At 40.0% G+C, this 19,896-nt stretch overlaps 1 protein-coding gene across 2 annotated transcripts in view; it reads left to right on the forward strand.

Moving 5' to 3' along the window:
- TENM3 (teneurin transmembrane protein 3) overlaps positions 1-19,896 on the forward strand; it is a 335,936-nt gene that overhangs the window by 304,592 nt on the left and 11,448 nt on the right. For both annotated transcript variants that reach the window (XM_063077415.1, XM_063077416.1), the window contains 2 exons: positions 11,026-11,201; positions 12,463-12,698. In XM_063077415.1, coding sequence (XP_062933485.1) covers positions 11,026-11,201; positions 12,463-12,698 — 412 coding nt within the window. The remainder of the gene's footprint in view (positions 1-11,025; positions 11,202-12,462; positions 12,699-19,896) is intronic.

Consider the following 19,896-nt stretch of genomic DNA (forward strand, 5'->3'; position numbering starts at 1 on the left):
CAACTGGGCATCTGGGCCCCCAAAGCCTCAGGCAGCTTCATTCCCACAGCTCTGCCAGGCATAACCATTGGGCTGCACTGGTGCCTGCAGCTTTTCCAGACTGGTGTTGCACATTACCAGTGGCCCTGCAGTTCCAGGGTCCTGGAGGCAGCCCCGCTGTCTTGGCTCTACTAGACATTTCCCTGATGAGGGCTCTCTGTGGGGGCTCCAACCCCACTTTTCTGCTCAGCATTGCTCTAGTAGATGTCCTCTGCAGTGGCTCCACCCCTGTGGCAGGTCTCTGCCTGGGCCCCCAGGCTTTTCCATACATCCTCTGGAATCTGGGTGGAGGCTGCCATGCCTCCACTGCTCTCACGTCCTGCCATCCTGCAGACTTAACACAATGTGGACACCACTGAGGTTTCAGGCCTCTACTCTCCAGGGATGCTGCACAAACCACACTTGGGGCCACTCCAGCTGGAGCAGTGGGATGCAGGGAGCAGGTCCCTGAGGGCAGCTGTGCCCCAGGACAACTCAGTCCTTCTAGGCCTCAGGGTCTGTGATGGGTGGGGCACACTTCCAGACTTCTCAAATGCCTGCAGGGCTTTCCTCTCATTCTCTCCACTATTAGCATCTGGCGCCTCACAGCCAAGACAATGTCTTTAGCAACCAGTTTATCTGCTTCACCCTTGCATTTTTTGCCAGCTCTCCACTTCTTCCACAAATTTTCCGAATCTTTACGCTCTGCTTCCCTTTTAAATTCTAGCTTTACATCATGATTTTGCCGCCATAACTCAGAGCAGGCTCTTAAAAGCAACCATGCAGCTTCCTTAATGCTTTGCTGCTTAGAAATTTCTTTGGCCAAATGCTCTGGTTCACAACTGTTAAGTCTCACCTTCCACAAAGTCCTAGGGCATGGACACAATTCAGCCAGGTTCCTTGCTATGGTGTAGCAAGGGTAATCTTTTGTCCATTTCGCAGTAAGTTCCTCATTTCTATCTGAGACCTCATCATCCACATGGTCTTTACTGTCCACATTTTTATCAGCATTCTGGTCACAACCATTTAACCAATCTCTAAAATCTTCCAAACATTCTCTCATCTTTTTTCTTTTTCTAAGTCCTCCAAACTCCTCCAGTCTTTGCCCATTGCCCAGTTCCAAAGCTGCATCCACATTTTCAGGTATTTGTATAGCAACACCCCACTTCTTGGTACCAATTTTCTGTTTTAGTCCATTTGTGTTGCATATAACAGAATACCTGAGACTGGGTGATTTATAAAGAACAGAGGTTTATTTGGCTTACGATTCTGGGACAGCTGCATCTGGCACGGGCCTCAGGCTGCTTCTACTCTTGGTGGAAAGTGGCAGCAGCTGGCAGGTACAAGCAGATCACATGGCAAGAGGAAGCAAGAGAGAGAGGAGGTGCCAGGGTCTTTTAAACAAAATGCTCTCGCAGGAACTAATAGAGTGAGAACTCTCTCATTAATCCCTTCTCCCCCAGGGAGAGCATGAATCCATTCATGAGGGATCCGCCCCCACGACTCAACAGTTTCCAACACTGCCACATTGGGGATCAAATTTCCACATGAGTTTTGGAGGGGACAACACATCCAAACTCCATCAGCTACCTAAAAAGAAAATGAGTCTTTGAAGTGCTACATTGCAAAGGCAAACTGATCGGCAAATTATTAAATTATGTTAAACCTCTTAGGTTTGATAGGGCAGGAATTTTGTCTGTGTCTTTTAGTCATCAAGCATTTCCTATTTATCTGCTAAGTTCCTGGCATTCATTTATTCAGTCATGCACAAATTCATTCAGTAAGAATTTATTATGTGCCAGGTACTGGCCTTAGATGCTGGAGAATACAGAGCTAAAAAGACACATTCCCTCCTTTCAAGGAGCTCAGAATTCACTGGGGGAGACAGATAAGTAATAATTATAAGTGCTAAGATAGAAAGTTGCTCACGATGCCGTGGAGGTGTAGAGAAGGATCATCTAAATCAGATTGGGGGTTGGGGACAGGGATGAGGCAGTGGAGATCATTTTTAAGCTCAATCTTGGAAGGCATGAATAAAGGTTAGCAAAAAGAGGTAGTGTCCTAGGCCAGAGGAAAGCATTTACTCAGGAGGCAGAGCATGGCAGGTTTTGGAAAGAACGTGCAGGTCAGAATGACGACAGCATTGAATGTGTGGGGATCAGGGGAGTAGGGAGATGAGATTGGAGGGAGATTGCAGCTCTGCTCAAGTAGGCCATGTACTGACGTGCTAAAGAGTTGGACTGTCTAGTGGATCTTCCATCCTGGGTAGACAGGGATCTATTAAAGGAGTTTAACAGGGAATCAACATGGTCAATATGGTGACAATGTAAGGATGGATTTAAGATAGAAATGTAGAAGGTTAGAGGGGAAAAGGCAAAGTTAGGAGACAGTAAATCTAGTTACAAAATGAAGCCTGAACCAGGGCTGGGCACTGAAATTACAGAGAAGGAGATAGATTATTCATTAGGAGAAGAAATACAACTTGGAGACTGATTGCAAGAAGGGAGGGAGAAAGTCTGTGACGGGGCCCTGTTTCCCCAACTTGGGCCACTAAATGGACAGGAAATACAGGGGAGAACCACAGGTGGTGGCAATAGATGAGTTCACATTTGGAAATTATGAATTTGAGGTCACCACCGTGCAGTCTAGCGTGTGGTCAGACGTGTCTGCTTAGGTCGCAGGAGAAGCCGATTCTAGAGAAGTGGACGGGAGAGCTGTCGAGGGGACTGAAGCTACGAGTGGGGACATTGAAAGGAACGTGCAGTATCTGGTTCCGCGTGGGAGAAAATGTGTGAATAGACGCAGGTACTTCAGAAAGGTGGGGAAATGGAATTAAGAGATAATCCAAATCTTTCCCCGAACGCTTCGAAGTGCCCTCGCATGAATTTACAGAGCGGAGGCTCCTGTAGGCTTCACGATGAAGACAGTAGCTGTGTGAACACTGAAGCGTCTGCCTTCTGCATCTGGACACCACATCCCTTATTTCTGGGGATCCTCAAAGCTGTGCCTCCCCTCGTGCACCCATCACTTCCTGAATTTATTCTCCTTTCTTTACTTCCTTTTGCTCCTTAACTGCCCGGCTTTGCCCATTCCTCGGCCTTCTCTCACTTCTCGCACTCCGCACGATACTTATTTTCTCTCTTAAAGCTTGTGAATTACAGACCTTTTACTCAGTTTTCTCTCAGATTCTGACCCTGTGCACTTCTGCTATTTTTTTTTTCACTATTCCTTCTTCTTCACCTCACTTTTCCAAGTCACTGACATTTCATTAGTTCCTTGATGCTGCTTTCTTCCTGCTTTCTCTCTGCTCTTTTTTTCGGAGAGGCAGCATGGGCTGATTGGAAAGAGCCTGGGACTAAACTAAAAACCGAGGTTTCAGTCCTGATTTTGTCACTTATTTCTAACTCCGTGACTTTGGGCAAGTCACAACATCTCTCTGGACTTTTATGTCCCCACCTATAAAACGAAAGGCTTCTTAGTAATTAAAAATCCCTTCCTACTTTAAAACATGTGATTTTGCCATTTCTCTGCAACTTCTCATAGGCCCCTGTCAAAGCTTATTCCAAAAGAAACAGCATTTAACAAAAGTTACCAAATTTCCTTTGCTAAAATATATATTGCATTTCAGTCAAACCTAGTATCTTATATACTACGTTGGTGGTAGCAGTAGCAATTTATAATGATAAATAAAAATTCTCTTCCAAATAGGCTACCTGCTTTTAAAAAAATCTTTCTGACTTATCATGTCACCCAAATCCTTCCTGTTCGCACTCACTACACAGCCATTTCCTGGGTGTGGGTCTGTCTAGGGCTGAACAAGCACCAGCACACAGAGAGGAGGACCAAAGAAAAGGATGGGTTTGTCTTCTGAGCACTTCCAGACCTCATGGAATAAATCCAGGAGGATAAAGACATGCACAGTTCTGTTTTACAGATTCTTTGGAGCAAAAATTTTTCTTGCCATCAGTTGTCATAGTAAGTCTACATTTCAAGACCTGATATCTAAAATTATAAGATGTATCCCACTCATGTCAGCCTTCCTCAGTCAATAAGAAATTAAAAAAAAAAAAAGACTGGCTTAAATATGATCCTTCTGTTAATGATGGCTAACCCCAAATCCTTTGAATACCTAAGGGAACTGATTCTGGAATGTCCTGACTTAGATGCCTTTGTCTCAAGGCCTGTGAATTTCAGAGCTGGGCACTATCACTTTGTCAGTCCTCCCTGATGTGGTAATGACTATGTAAGGAAGGAGGCATTGGGTCACTTTTCTTGAATTTGATTCTTGAAAAAAACATATATTCTGTGACCATCTATCACTATGCTCAGTGTTCGAAAGGGCTGGACCGGAGATGAGATGAGGGAGGAAAGATCTGCCCTTGTCTAGGCTCGTCTGAACTCATGTAATCTGGGGTTTTTGAAAAAAAGAGAGAATAGCAGCTTGACTGCAGATTACTGCCCTTTCTGGTTGTATAGAAGAAAGCGCAGGCCAGAATTTGTTGCATCAGCAAGACCTCCTAATGAAATGCAGAAGCAGCAGCAAAGAAATTTAAATTGGTGTTACCCCTCCCCCCATACAATTCTCACTCCCTTTCTCGTCAAGATCCTCTTAGCACTTGAGACAAAAATATATAAAATAACACTTTCTCTTTTTTTTGCATTTTCCCTGTAATGTTTGGTAATGTGTAGTAGCAGTCAACTGAGTATCAGATGATCCCATGATTTGGAAGAAAGTTGATTGCTCTACTTACCTAGGTGATGGAAACATTTTGCATTTTCAATCCAGACCTGATTTTTGATGATTTTGTACCAACAACATTGCTTCTGAGTTCAAAGAAATTACAATTTGTCTATGAGATGATTGTTAAAATATATAAACTTTAGGTTCGTTCCCAGAATAGTTAAATGTAAAATCTCTTGATATTGATGTTACAAATCACATTATTGCTATTAGGACTCCAAATGAGTCCACCATTAGAAGTTTAAATCAGTGTTTTGTTTTTGCCATGTGCACACAGACCTTCATCAGGAATGAGGATCCAGGAATGATTTATGCATGCATTTGTAGTTATGATAGGGTTAGCAGTTTTGTTCTACTTTACTGCAGTGACAGATAAGAGGTTGTTACAAATTAGCATTGCGGAAAAAGCATTGCCATAACAGATGGCAAGATTGAGAGCATTTTTTTTTGTTTTTGTTGGCTGTTAAACTATGGAATTTAAACGTAAAGAACTCTGTTAGATTAAAGCAAAGATTCTCCCTCCATACAAGAGGAATGGTGTGAGAATGACAGGTTAGGTAAGTCTTTCGTGGGACTCCTTACTATGATTCAGGTCTGAAAGCAAACACACATGTCTCACTAGGCAGCTCTAAGAGTAAACTAACTCTGGGATGACCCTGGGGAAAATGAGCAAGGGCCAGGCATGACTAATCTTGAACATTTATCCTGTCCGGAGTCCCCCAGAACATACCCAAACCAGCATCTGCCACTGTCTTGCCTCCCCAGAATAGGGTTAGTTTGGGTTGGAGAAACCAGAGGAACAAAACAGACATTTTGCTGATGCTCGTTCACTCTTCTGTAGGTAAAGAGAACAGAGGTTTGGCAGAGGGCACTGCCGACATGAGAGGAGTAAATATGTAGGTCGGTCGTATCTTTGAGACAGCCCAGTTGAGTGTCGGGCTGAATTGTAGACCAACAGTCAACAGAAGGGACAGAGAACATACCGCTCCCTGTCCTTGCCTCTCTGCTATGGTTACGGGCTTCTCTGAAGTCCTGCTGTGATCAACACGTAGTTGTCTCAAAACAAGAGGATAATTTTAAAATCATAACATTTGATAAAAGAAGCACTGAAGACAATAAATAATCCTGTTGCCGAGTTTGAAAGAAAGAAGCGCAGGTTGTTTCCACTTGAATAAATTTGCAGTATCAATAATCTATGACATTGGGTTGGTCACAGCCTAAGTCAGTCAATTTTTCTCCTAGTTGAGGGTGTACTGAAGTTATTTAAGCAGAGAAGTATCACAATAGTGGTGTTGCAGAAGATTAAGTGGCTATCCGTGAGGATGAGGAGAGGCAGATAGACCAGTTTTACAAGTTCAGGGCAGCTGTGATGGAAAGAGATGTTAGGAAGGAAAAAGGAAGAGCTGGGAAGTTCAGGTCTGTAAGGGGAAGAGAGAAGGAAAATTGCACCTCACGATGAATACAGCATTTTCAGCTGAGAATGACAGAGGCTGCGACTCTCCGGGGCATTTTCTGATAATGCCATTGCTTAGGAAACTTAAAAAGAGATTTTAAAACATACCACAAGGGCTAAAACAGCTAGTCTAGGCAAAAGTGCAATCAAAACTAAAGACAAACAAATAGATAAACATCAAATAAGGGAATCTCATCAGTGAAAGAGCGGGAGGTCGTTAAGCCTGAGGGAGTCTGCCTTTGCCAGCGAGAGTCCTTTGTGCAGAGGGTCGGGGAGCAGACAGGAATGTGCTGTGTTATGAATTTGAAGCGGTGAGGCTGAGACCAGAGGAGTGGAATGGAGAGCACGAAGCTGGTGTTTATTCAAACCCCCTGGAGCCTATTGCACTGTAAATTCAAAAAAACAAATCAAAGAAAACTACATCTCAAATATACAAGCTGGGCAAGGCCCGCTCACCACTAAGGCCGAGCCACGGTAGGTTGAGCCACGAAGTTGCACTTGAGCAGAGAATATATCCAGAGGCGTATACATGGGATGGAAAGGCCTCTTTTGGTACCTAGGGCTACAGTATTTCAGAGGACAGTTGGACATTTGCTGGTGCATTGTTTTTCTACTTTTGTCGAGGTTAAGAAGAGTTGGCCTGCCATTTCTGGAAGTGCCTGCAAGTTATCTTTGACTACTTACTTTCTCTCGCTTCCTTGTCCAGAGTCCCCTGGTCATTTTAAGGTGCTAATCTGCAGGAAAGGTTTCACTGATCCACACTGAAATGAAAAAAAATAATGATGGCATGGAGAATTTTTTCATAAAGCTTTGTTTATTCCTTTTAAAGAACTGTCCCTTTTAAAGAATTCACCCTGCAATTAGGTCCCTTCCACCTCTGGTATATTTAAATGGCCTTTCTTTCTGAAATGGTAGAGGTAACTGATAGTAGTTTTTCCTTTAAAAATCTTATGTTGGTTGGTTCCTGACTTTTTTCCCCTGGTTTGCAAAGTCAGCAAGTCTGAGAACCACCTACCGCCTGGCCTGTCACCCTCTCCCTGGACTGTGCTTCCATGACATTAGCCTTATTAAAACTTTTGCTTTTCTATAAAACCTTCTTCAGCACCCCACGATCCCCTATGATGACAATGGCCCAAAGCCTCCCTTTACATTTAATTCCCCTGCACGGACTCTGTGCCTCAGTGAGCTCTTCTGCTCATTGACCGCCTCTGTCCCCATCCTTCCAGCTCCTCTTCTCCACTTCCTCTCCCCTGCTGTCTTCCTGGCTGGAATGCACCCCTGTGCCTGATCTGCCTGTCCAGATGTCTGTCTATGCCTGGCTTAGGTCCCCACCTTGTAGTGGCTCTTCCCTAGCTCGTCCAGCATGAACACATCTCTGCACTCTGCACTCACATGACACTCTTTTTTTTTTTGCTGCTGGCTGGTACTAGGATCTGAACCCTTGATCTTGGTGTTATAATACCATGCTCCAACCAACTAACTGGTCAGCCCTCATTTTTTTTTTTTTAAGATGACTGGTAAGGGGATCTTAACCCTTGACTTGGTGTTGTCAGCACCACGGTCTCCCAAGTGAGCTAACTGACCATCCCTATATAGGGATCTGAACCCGTGGCTTTGGTGTTACCAGCACCTCAATCTCCCAAGTGAGCCACGAGCCAGCCCTAGCCCTCATTTTTAATAATTAAATTTTCACATATGAGTATATGACTTCTCTCCCCAACCAAACTTCTTTTTTTTATTTCAAAAATTCTCAAGTTTATTGAAATGATCCAAGAATATTATGCTGCTTAGATGCGTTTTTTAAAATTATTTTGAATAATTTCATTTATTGTAGGAAATTTAGTAACAGAAAAGGAACATCAGTAAAAATTTATTTGGACACCTCCTTTAAGAAAGCTGAACACCACAAATCATTTCTTAAAGGTTCTTTTGTGTATAGGAAACTTATTGTTAAAGTATTATGCTTACATGCATATTTTAAGGAAATCATTTCTAAAAGCAAATTTTTTTATTGAAACATAACTGGTTGCACATACCTGTGCAGTACAGCGTTGAATATCAGTACCTGTGTGCAATATGTGATGCTCAAATCACGGTAATTAGTGTATTCAGCCTTACACATTGTAATCATTTTTTGTGGCCCTTTGCCAATTCCAACCAGACTTCTTTCTTTGCACTCACAGTACTCTTGCTCTGTTATTTGCATGTAAAGGCTATTCAGAAACTGTTAGGTGACGGCTTAGGTCGAAGCTGAGGGCCCTTTCACTGTAGCAGCTTTCCTGGCAAATACTTCAGCCCTATTAGTGCCTTAACTTAAATTCAGCTACTCCTTGGAAGGCACAAATTCAGAACTTCCAGGGCTAAACTGTTAAGCTGGGCCACTAAGATCCCAGCTTAACCCTATGTCATTCTAACTGTACTACCTACAAAGGTTACTTGTATTTTTATTTCCCAAAGAACCAAAGGCTAATAGGTTACAGTCTGAGCGTTCAGCATCCTGGGCTGTATCTCAGGGTCCTCAGCATCCTGTGATACAAAATGCTTGCCCAGCAGGAAGTGCAACGTGTAGTAAGCCAATGAGAGAGCAAAGTCAAAGGTTGGAGAAATGCTTTCTGCAGGAGAAAGGTGAAGTTTCTGCTTTAGATTGAATGGAGCTAGAAAATATAAACCAGCCAAAGCATCCAAAAAGGGCAGGCCGGTGACAGCAGCAGGAATGAATCAGCAAGCTGCTTGCAGGTGGCACCATATATCTAGAGCTGGATTCCCAACTTTAAATTAGGCAGTGTGATTTACAGAACGACTAATTGGCCTGGGGTCATAACACGTTCCAGTTATGGCCCAGTCAGAGATACAGTGAAAGCCCGATCAAAACATCTAACCACATTGTATTTTCATTTTTCTGTCGGAAAATGGAGGGAAATAATGCAGTCCAGAACTTTTGTATGGGAGAATTCAAAAGGATGTTAATTTTTTAAAAACCCAATAACATGTTCTTCACATTACACTATGAGAAATGTAATGTGATGCAAGAATTACACCAAACTTAAGACTGAACTTCAGGCTGGTTTTGTCAATAATTCTGTAACTCTGCTTCGCTGGATGGATAAACCCACGCATGTGTGTTTCTTCAAGAGCAATAGTTTCTTCAAAACAGCAGTGACAGCAATAAACTATGTTGAATTTCTTTCATTTGTGCCTTAATCTTCTGGGGGCATTTGGGCTGGTGGGGAGGGGAGGGATGTCTGCTTCATTTCTTCAGCTCTGCCTTTTATGAGTCCAAACAATGATTACACTTAATGGTGCATTTGCTTTTTCCGTTTCTCCATCTCTCGCTTCTTTCTCCTGAGTGCCCATTCCTGCCTCTGGCTGAGCAGCCTGGCAGGTTGTCAGATCACGTCAGTCAAACCCATGATCTGACTGATACTGTCCCCACTGAATTAATGGGATCAGCTCATCACCGGGCCCTGAAAAGACCTCAGCTTCTCTCATTCCTCCTGGTTTCTTCCTTCTCTCTGTTATAACATTGCCCTTGCTGAATCTTCCGTGACTTTATTACCTAGAGTCTTCTCCTAATTACTAACCACATTTTTCAAAACAAATTTTTATGCTCTAAAAACTCTCTATCCTTTTATTCCAAAATATCGTTGAAGTGCTTTTTTCTACCCCTTAGTCCCATGTTGCCCCACATCGACACCTATTATTATGATCCTCTTCTACTTTTTTTCCTCCTCCGATAACTTTTTGATCTTTCCCTAACAACATTCTTTCTCTACTAGTTCTGCATCTGGGCTTAATTTAACAAGGACGTGGTTCCAGTCTTCACTTCACTTGGCACCTTTTATCAATGGAGCAGCCTTAGTACCAATCTGAAATCAAACCTTAAGCAGATTGTTCCCAAGGATATCTCTAGTTTTTCATGTGGAATTTTGCATTTTTTTTTCTTTCATCAGACAACACTGTCATTTTAAAAATTTTCTCTTATGCATATTTATGAGCATAGGACAGCTTTTAAAATATATCCTAACATTTAAATTTTAAGTTCCTTTTTTACATTTATAAGCTTAAAAAAGAGTTTACATGTATGATAAAAAAGCAAATAATCATTAAATGTCAGGAAATATTGCATCTCATTTCAGTAAACATACTCATCATTCAAGATATCCCCCATTATTACAATATCGGTATAGACAAGATAGGTTATCACCACCACTACTAACATTTAAGTTTTAATTTATCATTTTAAAGCGTGTCAATCACTGAGAAATAAGGAAGTCTTTGAAAGACTTTTATTTTATTGACTTGTTGAAGATGCCTCAAGATACTAAAACAATATTTTTATATATGCAAATACATACATGTATGTGTACCTACTGTTTTATGAAGTTATATATATGCGTATTACACTGCCATATAGGACACACGTCAGTAAAACTTTAAAAACTGAGAAAGCAGTGAATCAAATCTACTTTGTATAAAATATGGAGAAATACTAGAGAATTTAATATCAGCAAACATGTTGCCTTTGAAACGGCAAATTAGATGTGCAAGAGGATTTTGGTCACACTTCAAAGAATAATGTGCTGAGATGGAGAGCTTTTCTGTTTACTCTTGCTCTCACCGGTGAGGTTTTTCTATGTTAAACAGGTTTTTGATTACTTCAAAGTATGTTTGAAGTCCTCGTTCTTCATAGCTCATGCGCAAAGACAAATATCCTTCCAAATTTGTGCAGCTAATACTGCTACACATCATATCTATAAGTTAGAAGAACCTGTGGTTTCCTATTTAACACTGAGTCAGTGCCTCTTTTATTTAGCTATGACAGTGAAGGTCGTCTGACAAATGTTACATTTCCAACTGGAGTGGTCACAAACCTTCATGGGGACATGGACAAGGCTATCACAGTGGACATTGAATCATCCAGCCGAGAAGAGGATGTCAGCATCACTTCAAACTTATCCTCAATCGATTCTTTCTACACCATGGTTCAAGGTAAACACAAAAGCATAATTTTAAACTGTTAATTTTCAAATACCACTAGCACCCAAGTAGAATGTGGCAACCCCTGTGTCCAAGATGAACCAGAAAAGGGGAGGTGAACATATAAACCTCCAGAGGTACTGATGAAATAATCTAGAGTTTACATATAATAATTATTTAGTCATAGAAACTTTTAAAATCACATAACACATAAAACAATCTTTTTCCATTCCCATTTAATAAAGCAACTTAATTCCATCTCCTCACAAGCATCATCAGACCATTTTTGAGTCACTTAACGCAGTTTTCCAGAAATGTCACCTTCACTGCCATGTATGTACAGTAGTTAGAGACATAACACTTTTTGAATCCATGTATGATGTGGTTTTGGCGTCCACATATGATGGAAATTCTATCACAAATTCCAAGTACCCATTTATATAGTATCTGGGCTTTCTGTTTTTTCATTCAATCTATAGGCATGTAGATCCAGTATCGCCGTAATGGAACTTCCTGCCACATTCCCTTTTAAACTCATCTTGAAAAAGCTGTTTACAATGACATTTACAATTGTGAGGTCACAATTCTAAGAATAACTAGTAAAAATGATGAACTTCTTTGAGTCATTTTTTTTTATATATATTCCATCAGGTAATCTCTACAATCATCTAAAACTAGTATTGCTTGAATTCATTTCTTCTCCAAATGGTCCTATATTATTGCCAAATTTTAAATTGAGGCAGTAGCCTACAATATGAGAGGGCTTTTTGTACAAAATATGACTCCTTTTTTTAAAGTCAATTTCAGGGGGAATATCACCTAATTTTGGTAGACAAGATATAGATACTAATTCCTTCAAAGGATCTTTGGCAAAGGGTCTAGGGATCAGTGGAGGGGAGGGGAGCCTTCTATGACCTTAGGGATGGAAAGACAGCTCCTACAAGAGCACATACTTGGCTCTTTACAGAACATTGACTTCACATCTAATGGAGGCTGAGCCCTCATTTCATTAGGCAAATGTGAAAAAGAAATCTATTAAAGTGGAGAAGCGCTTTAAATTCCCCCAAAGTTTGCCTTTAATATTCAGCCAAACCTCTGCCAGCATGAAATGCCAGAAAGCAAAATTGTTTTGCTACTTTCTTAAATGACATCATTAAGTGCTCTTTATTTCTAGTCAACATTTTTTAGATGCTTATATCCTGTCTAACCACATAACCCTCCGTGTGTTTAATTCATATCTAATGGTTTATATTTTCTGCTGCTGCTTTTTTAGATCAGTTAAGAAACAGCTACCAGATTGGTTATGATGGTTCCCTTAGAATTATCTATGCCAGTGGTCTGGATTCACACTACCAAACAGAGCCACACGTCCTGGCTGGCACAGCTAATCCAACAGTTGCCAAAAGAAACATGACTCTTCCTGGTGAGAACGGTCAAAATTTGGTGGAATGGAGATTCCGAAAGGAGCAAGCCCAAGGAAAAGTTAACGTCTTCGGTCGCAAGCTTAGGGTGAGTGGGTGCTGGAGAATAGGGGGTGCCCGCCCAGTCCCGCAATGTGTAGGTGACCTGTCTGTGAGGACACGGCCCCTCGCCCTCTTCTGTCTGCACGGAGTGTGAGGGCCACACTGAAGGTGAGGGATGGCATTCTGCCTCAAACACGGTCATAGCCAACCATTAAGCCATTAAGATTGCTCACAGTAAACGCTGCTTGTTTTAGAAAATATCTTTCTCAATATTTCTATGATTAAAAATAAATTCTTTCCTGGGAAATTAGGAAATTGCATGTAGCACAATCCCAAAGAGCCTGGATGTCAATTGATTCTTGTTTTCCTAATATTGTCTTAATAATCTTATGCTGTTTCCTTCATCTACTCAGTTAGGAGGGATGGCTCCTTAATGTGGGCATTGGGATAAGTAAGAATTGGTTTAAATATTGAAAGTTTCCTAAATCATAAATATATGTATTGAAAGAGATAAGCTGACCGTTGACAGATGAATTCTTTCTTTACATTCTCAATATTTTTAAACTACCGTCTGGGCATTTGGAAGATTGCCAATCTCGGAACCTAACTGCTGCCTCTTCACTGTTGATGGAGAACCCCAATTTATATTATTTTTATGAGAAATATGGTATTTCTGATTAGGCTAGTGTAATTGAGCTTTGCATTTGCTTGTTAGGTGTTCTTTTATCCGTCTTACATTGCAGGCCAAATGTAAAAGGCAAGCTGTGATTTATGACAGCTATTTGGTAAAGACAACATAGATTAAGTACTGATACATAGGTTGCAAGAAACCACCTTTGGCCACTATATAAATGGAACCTGATTCATTCTTTCTGTTACTAAACAAATTTTAGTTTATGAAATAAATGTCCATTTTTCCTAACATTACTTCCCTTGCCATTTAAAAAAATTAGTTACAATCAAGGAGGGAAAACAAAACATGGAGCTTACCATTAATGTCCTTTTATCTGCACCAAAAATAGTTAAATTATTATCCTAAAAGGGCAAATATTATATACCTTGGCAATCCTTCAGGGTAAGAAACAACTACTAAATATTGTCTCTGGCTATTTCCAAGAAATAGAAATGAAGTAAAAAAAAAAAAAAAATTAGTGTAATCGATTTTGATTCAATAAATAAAATAAATTTTTTTAAAAATTAGTGGATTATATACAGACCGTATCCAACTTATGTCTTCTTCGATTGCAAGAAGACGTTTGGGACTGTAAATACATGGTCTTCTGGAACCAGTGCTGTGTGCCCCCACCTCACCCATACCCAGGAGCCATAGAACATTAGAGGGAGAACAAGATTAGGGGTGAAGGTAAAGTGATGGGCAGGAAAACAAATTCCAGACTTCTTGCAGGTCACTGTCATAGGGTCATGGTCTGTTGCCAAAGTCAACTCCAGCTCCTGCCTTTTCTCCTGAGCCTAGGAATCTGTAGCTGCCTGCACCCCCAGCTCTGCCAGCACTTACTGCTGCTTCCCAGGGCCCCTGCTCTCTTGGGCCATTGCAAACTGGAAGCTGGTTCACAGGCTTTATCCTATTCCACTCTGCTTGAAGCAGGGGGAATGCACACGTATACGTATAAACACGCGCATGCACTCACACATGCACACAGAGTCACACCTATTCTCAGACGCAGGACTTCATCAGAAGACGCAGAGATACTGCTCTCAGCTGTGCTCTACTCACTCAGCACACCAAAGAAGACATAGCACTTAACTAGAATTCAGAAACTACCAGTTCTAGATCAGGCTGCACTTTTTACTAATAGTAAACCTTATGGGAAAGTCCTAACATCTCTGAATCTGTTTATCTATAGCATACCTATATGATGATATAGATTATGTAATATTATCTAGATAATATCACATTATGATATATATAGTAGTTATATTACAGATAAGTAAAATGTACCCTACACTGCCTGTGTTTCACACAACTCCTACAAGAATCAAATGAGACAGTGTGAAAGTACTTTGAAAATAAAAAGCGTGGTTATATATTCCCTAACCCTAACCCAGAGAATCTCAACCACATACACAAACATTGGCCATTTCTCCCCACACGACAGATGGATAGGAAAGAGCTGTTCAGCTTGCTGGATAGAAAAATGTCAGTGGAAAGAGGGAAGAGTGAGAAAGGAAATGTTATCCAGAAATTGGCCACATAACTGCTTGCTGTTTGAAACAAGTTCTATCTTTGCTTTGAAACAAGTTATATCTAAGTGTATCCATTTTTTCTTTGCAACACTGCTTTTCTAGACATAAAAAGAAATTGGGGATAAAAAAACATATATATACACAATGGAAAACTACTCAGCCATAAAAAAGGAAATTCTGCCATTTGCAGCAGCACGGATGAGCTTGAAGAAAATTATGTTAAGTGAAATAAGCCAGGTGCAGCAAGAGGAATACCACATGTCCTGACTCATATATGGAAGCTGAAAAAGTTGATCTCGTAGAAGCAGAGAGTAGAATAGTGTTTTCTAGAGATTAGTAAGGGAGAGGGAAGGAGAAAGGGGAGAGGGTGGTCAATGGATATAAAATTGTAGAGGGATAGGAAGAATAAGATCCAGTGTTCTGCAGCACTGTAGGGAGACGACAGTCAACAACAAAGTACTGTGCAACTTCAAGTAGTTAGTTGAGAGGATGTTGATTGTTCCCAACACAGGTGACAAATGTTTGAGGTGATGGATATGCTAAATTGCACACTATAAATGTACCCAAATATCATATTGTGCTCCATAAATATATACAATTATCATGGGTCAATTAAGAAAAAATAAGCTAAAAAGAAAAAAATTGTTCAGAGACAGAAGTAGATTAGAAGTTACCAGAAACAGGGGGCAGGATGGAAGGAATAATAAGTTATTGCTTAATGAGTAGAGTTTATATTTCAGATAATGAAAAATTTTGGAAATAGAGGTAGCAGTTGCACAGCATTGTGCATGTAATTAATTCCATGGAATTGTAAGTTTTAAAATGCTTAAAATGGCAATCCTTATGTTATATATGGTTTATCACAATTTAAAAATGGGGGAAAAAATTAGGAAGAGTAGAGGAAAAGAGAGGAAACCCAGGCTAAGTCTCTGATTCTCTGGCTGATTCTAAATGAAGAAAATACCTCACTTAAGGGAAGAAGAGACTAGTGCACACAGGCCTGGTGTTAGTTTCTTGCTAAATAGTAAAACCGCAATGCCTCAGCAAGACAGTGCAAAAAACATGCTATTTAAAATGGCCTGTTCAGTCACACTGAAAGGAGATTTCCAGCTGATATGTTTGATTGCTCTCCTAGAGACAATGCCAAGATCACAAGGGAGGGTTTCTTGCTTTCAAGATAAGGTTGGATGTGCCAGCTCTGACTGCTAATTTCATTCCTCTGTGGATTCTAAAAGAGAAATTCTAGGGAGAAAGTGATGATATGAAAATCTGGTATAAGGACTGAAACCAGAGTCTGCCAAAAGAGGGGTGAGAAGAGACAGGAGGAAGACCTGCAGCCACCGTGGCCACCCAAATCAGCCTGAAGAGCCCTTTTCCATTCCACCCTTTCCTGAGATGGAGGACGTCTCCTCTCCCACCTTGCATTATTTCCTAGCAGAAAGTTTTTTTTTTTCATTTATAAGTTACTGACCTACATTTAGCTAGTGCCTGTCACATGGCAGACATTCAAATATTTATGCAATGAATGAAAGAATGAGGAAAGCCAACAATATGAATCATCTCTTTCATTGCATCTAGATGTTCCTAAGAGGGGGCTGCATGAATAGCACATCTTTGCAGATGTTTTATTGCTATAAACAAGCCTAACACTAGATATAATAGATTAAATAGATATAACAGTAGGTAGACATGATAGATGAAAAAGTTTTAAAACGCAGGAAGTAGAAAAGGAAAAATTATATAAGGAACTAGCAACATGAAAAGCATTTTCTGTGAAACAGTGCATTAGAGGAAAGAGGATGGATGCAGCAGGAAATAAGCACATGGAATCGTGATAGGAATGTGGAAAAGCAGAGCAGAATAAAGGCAAGACAATTCCATAGCTTACTTGTTTGTAGCTAAATTAAGGAGAAAAAAATACATGCATAGTAATTGCTTGTCTTTGTCTTGCAATACAAAATACTCCTAATTTTTATCAGTGCTGAACTTTAGAACCAGATTTTAATCAGTTACAAAAAATTGTTAGAGCATTCTAGTAATAAGATTCATCTCCTAAACCTGCCCAGAATTCAGAGATTTAAAGGAAAAATTGTAGTGAATCATTTTAAAAAGAAATTTTCAAAATTTGAAAGCTGAATGTGGGTTTAAAGGCATACATAAATGTGATTGCATATTTAAATCTTATTATGCCAGTCACATTTGTGTGAGATCCTGTTTCTCACTTTAATCTGAGTGGCATGAACTGGAGTAGGGATTGCACAATGCAGTTGGCACTTGCTGACGGGCACAGAGACACCAAACAATCTGTAGCAAGTTGATGCTCTAACACAAGGGAGTCTTGATAATGTCACCAAGTGTGCTGGGTAACGCACCAGCCTCATTTCAGAAAAGTGAGGATAATCTGACTGTGCTGGCCCCTCTCCTTGGGAAAATTGTTTAATGTCATTATGACTTAGTTTTTCAAACATTCCAGAAGAAAAATTACAGTGCCCCCCCTCCCAATATTAAAATGTTGTGATTAATTATAATCATGCTGGACATGATCTTTGAAAATGGAGATTTTCCATGCTTACTTAAAAGAAAAGTTGTACATCACAAAAGAATTCATGGTGATCTCTTATCCACACACAGCATTTGTACTCATTTTTATATAGCTGGAGATATAATAATGATCTGATGTAAAGGTTTTTTTATCTTTAGATTGACTATTCAACATAACTTGATATTTGTTATAATTAAAAATATTTATTAAAAGGCCACTGGGGCATGGAATAATGCTGGTGTTTTATGACTGAAAAAAAAAAAAAGAAAGAAAAAAATAAAAAGTTGCTGTGATTTCATAAAGGTACAGTAAGGCAGGCCTGTGTCCTGGAATGGAAGTATCCCTCGACTGCTATACTTTGTTTCCAATACCCCAAGAAGAACGTCTGGGCATGTTTGGAAGGGATTAAAAAAAAAATGAGATCTGTTAGTGTCTTTTGAAATTTTACATATTGAATAACAGTGGCTGGTGTCTGGAAACAGTAAGAATGGTTAAAGCCTTGGCCTGTGCTGGGAATGTGAGAAAAAGCATGGCCACATTCTTAAGTCTTTCCTCATTACTTCAGCTTGAGGATACAAGAAAGGCATTGCATACAATATTTGTCTGGATAAAAACAAAAAATTTAAACTTCTATCCAGATGTTTAGTGCCACAGTACTTCCACATGTTTCCATACGGCGATGTGTTTAGTATGGCGACTCACACACAGCAGCAACAGGAATGGCATCGTTTGATCGTCATATGGATGTTTAGGTGTCACGTAGCTGTACTCACAAAGCAAAGAAGCAAATCAAAAGCCAGTAGCAGGGTATAGGTAGTGGACAGATGGGCCTCCAGACCTGTCTATTTGCCCTTCTCCCAGCAGCAACCAATCATACCAGATCTGCAGTCCAGATTTCTTACAGTCTAACCAGAGGAAATATTGCAAAGATAAAGGAGGGTTAAGGAGAGCCATAAAGAATTGAAATACAAATTTAAATGAATGCAAAATAAAATACAAACAGATGGGGATAACGTGCAGCATTGTCCATGAAAACTACATAGCCAGTCTTCCATGGTTATTCAAATTCTGGAATAACTTAAGGAAGAAAAAAAGAGGGCAAACCTAAACATTCAGGGTTTTTTTTCTTCTTTCTTTTAAAAGCCAATCTGAGAAACCCAAGAGCCCTAAGGAAATCGTGTCAATTGTGTAAAATCTCTTCTTAAGGCATCAAAAATTTATTGCAAAATAAGCTAAAGAACTTGATTCTGCCAGTTATCAAGTTAATTTGATATCAAACCTTTCTACAGATTTTTAAAATATGTATTTGTAATATTACCTAGTACCTTCTTTCCAAGGTACAAAAGCATTCTGCAAACCTGAACTCATGAAGTCTCACCAAATTCACGTAAGGCAGGGAGTAACTAACATACACACATTTCCACATGCGATAATGGAAGCTCCAAAAGCCTCCACCTGGCTGGTCAGAATCAAGTAAAAATCATTGAAAGCCAGAGCGTAAGGGATCTAGTCCAATGTCTTTATTTAGAGATGGGAAAAACAGATTCAGAGGGGCTAAAAGCCCAAAGTCATGCTGCTTCTAGACCCGATCAGGTATGGAGTTCAGGCTTTTTCACTCCTGGGTTGCTCCCCCCAACATACGTTCACACACACACACACACACACACACACACACACACACACACCCCAATTTCTGCTGTGATACAGTATTGTGGGATTGTTTGGTTTTCTATTTTTTTCTCCTACATAAGCTGGATCTGAAAGGATAGAACTGAAAATTTAAGATCTTCTAAATCTCATCCAGAGATTCTCATTTTTTATAAATCACCTCTCTGGGTACTTTTTATCTCCATCAACACTTCTTAGCTTATATCATTACCTTTCCATGGACTTCACAGTACTGCCTTTGAACACAGCTAATTGGAAAAGTTTAAGCGTAAGGAATATTTTTGCATGGGACATGTTTAATGTCAATGACAGAATGCAAAAATGTTTATCCTAGATTTCACACAAATATACATGTCTATTATGTATGTATATACATGTTTATATACATATGCAGATGTGAGTGGTGTGTATATGTATGTGTGTGTATATGTGTACACACACACACACACACACACACACACACACACACACACACACACACACATATACATATAACACTGCTCAGGTGGAGCTGTCAGTGTTGAAGGTTATAGCCAGAACATGGTCTTGTAAAATTAAGATTTCCTCATTTAATTTTTAACAAGGAATAAACAACAGGACGTGGTCTCTGCCCTTTAGGGTTTGCATTCTGCAAACACTGTAGACTATTTGTAAAGTAGAATTTAATTAGCGCCCATTTCCATTGCAATAATTTAATGCTGGTTTGTGTATGCCTTGGATTACAGACATTAATGGCCAGATTTAGGCAAAGATTCTGGACATGGCATATAGCCTTTAGAGACGTATTACAACAACATGGTGCTAGATTTTTAAACTAAGTACAATATTC

The sequence above is a fragment of the Cynocephalus volans genome, chromosome 13 (assembly GCF_027409185.1).
Source record: "Cynocephalus volans isolate mCynVol1 chromosome 13, mCynVol1.pri, whole genome shotgun sequence".
Lineage (NCBI taxonomy): Eukaryota > Metazoa > Chordata > Mammalia > Dermoptera > Cynocephalidae > Cynocephalus > Cynocephalus volans.